General features: G+C 41.1%; 1 protein-coding gene across 1 annotated transcript in view; it reads right to left on the bottom strand.

The window, feature by feature from the left end:
- Positions 1-722: 722 nt before the first annotated feature.
- klhl5 (kelch-like family member 5) overlaps positions 723-6,503 on the bottom strand; it is a 29,518-nt gene continuing 23,737 nt past the window's right edge. Inside the window, exons 11-13 of the mRNA XM_014013246.1 lie at positions 6,124-6,261; positions 5,320-5,491; positions 723-3,414 (exon numbers count right to left, since the gene is read on the bottom strand). Coding sequence (XP_013868700.1) covers positions 3,358-3,414; positions 5,320-5,491; positions 6,124-6,261 — 367 coding nt within the window. The 3' untranslated portion in view covers positions 723-3,357. The remainder of the gene's footprint in view (positions 3,415-5,319; positions 5,492-6,123; positions 6,262-6,503) is intronic.

Here is a 6,503-nt window from a genome sequence, read left to right on the forward strand (position 1 = left end):
GGGAGCCGTTTGTCAAAACCACTTATGATTTAAACCTTCCCCTGCAATAAATAACAGAGTGACTCAGTTGGCTACCGGTCGCTGCATCAGGGTTAAAGTACCTATAAATTGTGAGCATTCCTCTTCCCCAGCACACAAACACACACTCGTTTTACTCAACACTTCAACCTGCTGCTGAGTTTCCGACTTGGCTGCAGCTGCTGAGTTAGATGTGCCACTTTTAAGGAGAAACAAGAAATCATTAAGCTCCGGGCCCAGAACATTAATGCAGAGCCACACTTCAGCAGCCAAGAGCAGCGAGCTGGGAAAAAAAAAAAAAAAGGCCATCGCTGGAGACGAACTGATGGCCATGCTTTTACAGATATGAGCCCACCGTGTAAACAAACAAATTTACAGCGTCGTGACGTTTATGGTGATCGTGAAAAATGCAGACTGTCTGCAACAACATCTGCACCATAAACAAAGAGCGGTGATGTTCGGAGAAACAGAAACAAAGTTTTAAATCACGTGTTGACTTTAATGTATATGAAAAAACAACACTGCAGCTAAAATACAACCCCTGACAAAAATAAATGTTAAGCACCAAGATAGAGTGCTGGGAATGAAATGAAACCACATGTGGTGAAAGGATTTTGATACAGGATCAAATGGATAACAGAAGTGGCAGCGAGGTTGGTCCCCGGTGAGCAGGTCTGGACACATGAGAAATAAATGAACAGCTGTAGCATCAACCTTTTTATTTACACTTCACCTGAACTCTTGGTACAAAAGAAGCACACAATACGTGGTACATTTAGTATGAATTAAATACATCATAATGCAAAAACAGATTTATTTATGTACATGTATACAATTTATTTATAACGATTTGGAATGTCTGTGGTTCTGTTTCGTTAACCTCGGCCTGAAACCACACAGTGGAGGTGACACACTTCTGCTGAGATCTAAAGAGAATTACTTGAAATAACCAGCAGGCAGGTTTGATGGGGGGAGAAACTAGAACAATGCTGCTGTGCATTAGACTTGGATAAACATCAGCTCAACTGTGGAGAACTGCTACTCCGTATGTGTCAGCTTGCTGGTAAAGTTGGGCATCTTTTTTTCCTTCTTCATCAGCTCCCGAGGCTCTTGGCTTTTAGCTGTCTTGTAAATATAAAGTGCATCCTGTGTGCTACATTAGCTCCAAATCTGTGAGCTGAGACGGGACGCCTGCTTCGACTCTCGCTGTCAGATTTCTTCTTTTGTATCAGACGTGAATTAAACCAAACTGAGTTTCTTACAGGATGCGTCTGTACTGCTCATGTTTCTTGTCACGGCCCACGAGTGTGACGGCGCGAGTTTGCTCCACAGATTCATCTTCCCTTCACGTCTCGTACTTTGTCTCCAGCAGAATCTCACAACGCTTTGAACATGACATCAAAACAAAATGCTGCTGCAAGTTGAAATCAACATCATTAAACTCAGTCTCATCATATGGTCTGCTGCTCATTTTTATCTGGGAATTCAGCCCTGCTTCGAAATGAAACGGTGCAAGAGTCTGAGTGTGTATGTGTGTGTGTGGCAGGGAACAGCAGGGAACAAAGGAAGTGGAGAGAGGAATGGAGGGAAGATTCTCATTTGAGATAAAAATATACTTCTCGCACACACACACACAATGACAAAACATCTACAGCGAAGGAAAATAAGGTGGCTGGTGGACAGAAAAGCTCAGAGGACCCTGTTTAAAAACCTGAGCCTGTACATTTGCTGACCTTGTGCTCTGGGGGGAAATGGAAAACAAATTCTCCCTGCAGGGATGAACACATGATGACCACTGTGTTTTTATTATTTCTCAGGCTGTAAAGCCATTAACGCTTAATGAACACCAGCTGCAGAAAGAAAAACAGATTTGAAATTAAAGGCCTGGTATTCTGTAAAGAAATACATCTACCGCCCAACGCCGTTCATATTAAAGTGCCTGTGACGTCAAATGTTTGTTATAAATATGAATGCATTTTTGGAACGTTAACAATGATGTTGCAAAATAGACGAGATGAACAGGAAGTGATGTCAAAGGGGAATGCTACAATGGCTGACAGCACAGACTGTATAGAATAAGTTCAAATAATATTGTTTCAATAAATAAAGACCAGGGAGTTCCTTTTCTTAAAGAGTTTCCCTTTGATGTCACTTCCTGTTTCACTTTTTTTGAGCTGAGTTCAAAGGAAATATGACAATTATGTGACAAAACGGGTAAAATTGTGTTTATTATATCAAGTCTCTTAGATATAAAAATGTTTTTTTTTTTTTTGTATTTGAAGGATATGCATGTCACAGGCACTTTAAAGTGTAATATTGAGAACATCTTAGACTGAGAAATGACAGAAGTGTTGCTGTTTTGGTCAAACGTTGTACATGACATTATGTGCAGCCTCATGCAATATGTTGAGGGTAACTGTCAGCTACTACCACAGTAAATTTAATTACACATTAGCAAAACTGACCAAGTTGTGGTCACTTTTTGGGTTTTCAAATATCAAATTAGTTGTGTTATTTTGCTAAAAGTGTAACTCAGACATGGGCAAAAACATTATTGCCCATCTTTGCTTTTCAGCAGTGGAAAGCAAAGGAGAAGGATAAAGCCTGGGTAATTTCTGTTAAAATAATTGACACAGAGGCTTCATATCTGGGCTGATCCAACATGAAAGACATGCAGAAATCTATCAGATGAAGCATAATGTGTTTCTGACTGAAAGTAAAGCCTTTCGCAGAATAGCTGTTTATGAGGTTGTGCTGATTATGTCAAAACTCCTGCTTTCATCTGTCAGCGGGCAACAGAGGCAAAGCAAAACAGAAGTGCACTTGCCAACGGCAGCAAAAAGAATAAATAAAAATAGGGTTTGTATTAAAATAGCATCAAAACGCACGATCAGATTTTGTTAGGAAAGCCGAGAGCTTAAAATGATGAGGCAGTCGTGACAATCTCTCCCTCTGTCTGTCAGTTCTTTGTCAGCAGAAAGAGAAGCTGAGAGCAGTAATGTAGGTTTTATACTACCTGTGTGTGTTTCACTTTGCTTAGAGGAAAAAAAAACATCCCTAAAAGGCAGCTGTTCTGTCCTTCTCAGATAAATGCTGCAGATGTTTCTGCACTGGACATTACCCAGATCTTTTGCTAAAACGTGAAGGATTTGTGAGCAGACACACACACAAAAGGATAATATCTGAGGGTAAATCTGCCCAGGAAGGCGTTTCTTGTTTCCTCAGTGAAGACAGCTGGTTTGCTCGGCGTCTCTTCAAGCCTCGGCGGAGAAGGTGATGCGAGCCTCTGAGCCACATCGTGTACATTTAGTCTGTCATCATATATCTCTGTTCACGTGTTCACAGTCTGACGGCCACCACACAAGCTCCCGCCCTTCCCAGACACAGAGGGGCAACCTGGAAGATAAAAATCAATCACTGACAACAGCTGCAGATCAACAAGTGCAACACATTTAAGATACGGTCGATACTAAAACATCAGTTTCAGATAACAGTAGCTCTGGAGGTCATCAAGCAAAATGATTATTATTATTAGGCTGCTTCATCTGAATAAGAAGCAACTGGAAAACTGATTTCTGTATTAAAAACCTTTAAAGCCAAAAAAAACCTAACCTTAAAGTTGCATGTTTTAGATGTATTTCTGCTTTCTTTGATTTGAATTAAAGTGGGATTAACAGGCTTCTGCAGGACGTGAAGACCTCCAACTAAAACATGCAGGGTCCTCAAGGACCATTGGTCTGCACCAGTGTAAGTCAGTGGTCAACATTCTTACTGTATTGTGTAAGTAAACTTTATTTATATAGCACCTTTCATGGACACAAACATCACAAAGTGCTTAACAGAGCGCAAAATAACTAAAAACAACAAAAACAGGTCACAAAAAATAATAAATAACAACTAAAACACAATAAAAAGCACATTAACTAAAAGCCTGTCTGAATAAAAATGTTTTAAGAGGTTTCTTAAAAGAGTCAGTAGAATCAGAGGGAGAGCGTTCCAGAGCCTCGGGGCCACCAGCTGAAAAGCTTTATCTCCACGAGTTTTATAATGGGTTTGAGGGACCACCAGCAGCATTTGATTTGAAGACCTCAAAGTCCTGGATGGACAGAGAGGCTTCAGAAGGTCCAGTATGCATTTGGGGGCCTTTGTTAATAACCTCGACACAGCGTTCTCCACTGACTGAAGGCGAACCAAGGAGGATTTGTTTAGACATGTAAAAAGGTTGTTACAGTAATCTAAACAAAAAGAAATAAAAGCGTGATCAACCACCTCTAATTCCTTCTGCGACACAAAGTATCTCAGCTTTGAAATGTTTCCTAATTGATACAAACAATTACGAACTAAGGTTTTACAATGAGTGTCAAAAGACAAGGAACTGTCAAAGACAACACCCAGATTTCTGAGATTATTTTTCACTGAAGGGGTTAAAAAACAAGGTGCTGCCTGAGAACAGGAATTTTATCATCAGGGGTGATAATAAGAGTCTCAGTCTTGCTTGAATTTAATTGCAAGTAGTTGTTGTTTAGCCATATTTTGACTTCTGACAGAGTTAATACTGAATACTGAATGTGTGTGTATTAATATACAACCCAGGAAATTTTGTCTCTAAAGACAAAGTGAGTCTTCAGTTGCTCTGCTCTCTCCTGGTTGTTTTTGTAGCCATTGCTTGTAAACATAAACTCATGTCTCAGCTTAATGTTAACCATCATCCCATGATGTCTGAAGGGACTGACTGACAGATTTGTGCTGAAACAAGCAGGGGAGCTGATAGCCAAGCGTCCAGACAGACAACACCTGTAGGACACGTTCAATGCTCTCACCGTGTCTCCTCACATCTCAGATTACCCGTCTGACTGTGTGAGCTGCTGCAGTATTTTGTACTGCATTTTGAACACACCCACACCTCTCATGTTCTCAGCGTGGCGCGTGTCTCTAAAATGTCAGATTTGCTGCGACTTCGGCTGGAAATCCTCTGAGGATTTGCAGGAGATGGGGTGTAAATGGAAGTGAGATATAGGCTTCTAAAAGCCTCTGAATGAGATCAGTCCACGTTTTAACAGCCCCCCCTACCTCCCACCGCTGCAGCTCCAAGGACAATATTGGCTTGGAGGGGAAGAACACACATTTAGAGAAGAAAGAAAACATGTAAATATGAGGAGGAGGAGCGACAAGAAGGTCAGCTGTGTTTTAAAAATAGCTTTAAATGATGCCGATCATGGAAAACTAGAGATGATGAAAAAAAAAGCAAACACACGTGCACTGATTAAAAGAGCAGGTACTTAATGTGTGTGTGTTCAGTACCTGCGTCCACTCATTGGTCTGAGGGTCGTACGCCTCCACAGTGTTGAGATACACCTGTCCGTCATACCCGCCCACAGCATAGAGGCGGTCGCCAAGGAGACAAACGCCTACAGCATCTCTGCTGATGCTCATGGGGGCGACAGCCGTCCACACGTCTGTCTGAGGGTCGTACCTGCAAACAAACACCCTTTACATTCAGTCCACAACATTTAGAAAAAGAATAAAACTTTATTCCATGTTATTAGTTTGCAGTGTTAAAGAAGAAGCTCCGTATTGTTTACATCTTTCTGTTAAATAGAGAAAGGGGTCAGTCTGGCAGTAAAGAAAAATAAAGCAGTAACAGTTTCTCTATTTCTTAGCATGGTAGTTAGTAATAAAATGTGCTGGCATTCTTTGTTCTTGTTCAAACTGAGCTCACCGTGTTACGTGAATATTACTGATTTAAACAAGAGAAAAGTATTGAATTTTCACACGTCAGACTGGATGAAACACAGACCTGTACGCTATTTTATTTGCCTTTGTTTGAACACCCTTCAAATTGTGGCTCTGATTATCTTCTGCTATTTATTAAAATCTTCAGAACATTTTGTCTGTGAAAACATAGATAATTCCCGAAGCTACTTTTCCAATTTTTATGACCTGTTATGATGAGAAACCAGCAGCAGCAGAGTTGTTTACATGCAGAATAGCTGAGTTTTCTAAACCTGATTAATGCTTCACAGGAAACGTCAAATCTCCCAGAAGATGGAGATGTTGCGAAAATGGGGCAGGAAGAGCTCTACCCTGCCTAAAACACAGCCTCACCTTTCCACACAGTCACTTAACCGAGACGCAAGAGACGACGCCGGAGCATCGTGACCTCCGATGGCGTACAAAAAGCCATGCCATGTGGCCACGCCCACACCTCCACGCCTTTTCGCCATGGGAGCACAACCCGTCCACCTATAAATGGAGATCAGCAAAAAAAAAAAACTCATTAAATCTATCATAACCCATCAGACAGAGCCTCCAGCACACATTAAAAAAGCCCTTTATAAACAGAGGCTGCCTGACTGTGATCTAACATCCTGAGAGGATTAATGGGATCTTTTGATCTGTGGATAAATAACCTCAGAAAAAGAGGTGCTTCCCTAGTGGCAACAGCAGACAGGACATAAACCAGGAGGAGGTGATTAATTCTTGCC

Source organism: Austrofundulus limnaeus, unplaced genomic scaffold (assembly GCF_001266775.1).
Source record: "Austrofundulus limnaeus strain Quisiro unplaced genomic scaffold, Austrofundulus_limnaeus-1.0 Scaffold99, whole genome shotgun sequence".
NCBI classification, from domain to species: Eukaryota; Metazoa; Chordata; class Actinopteri; order Cyprinodontiformes; family Rivulidae; genus Austrofundulus; species Austrofundulus limnaeus.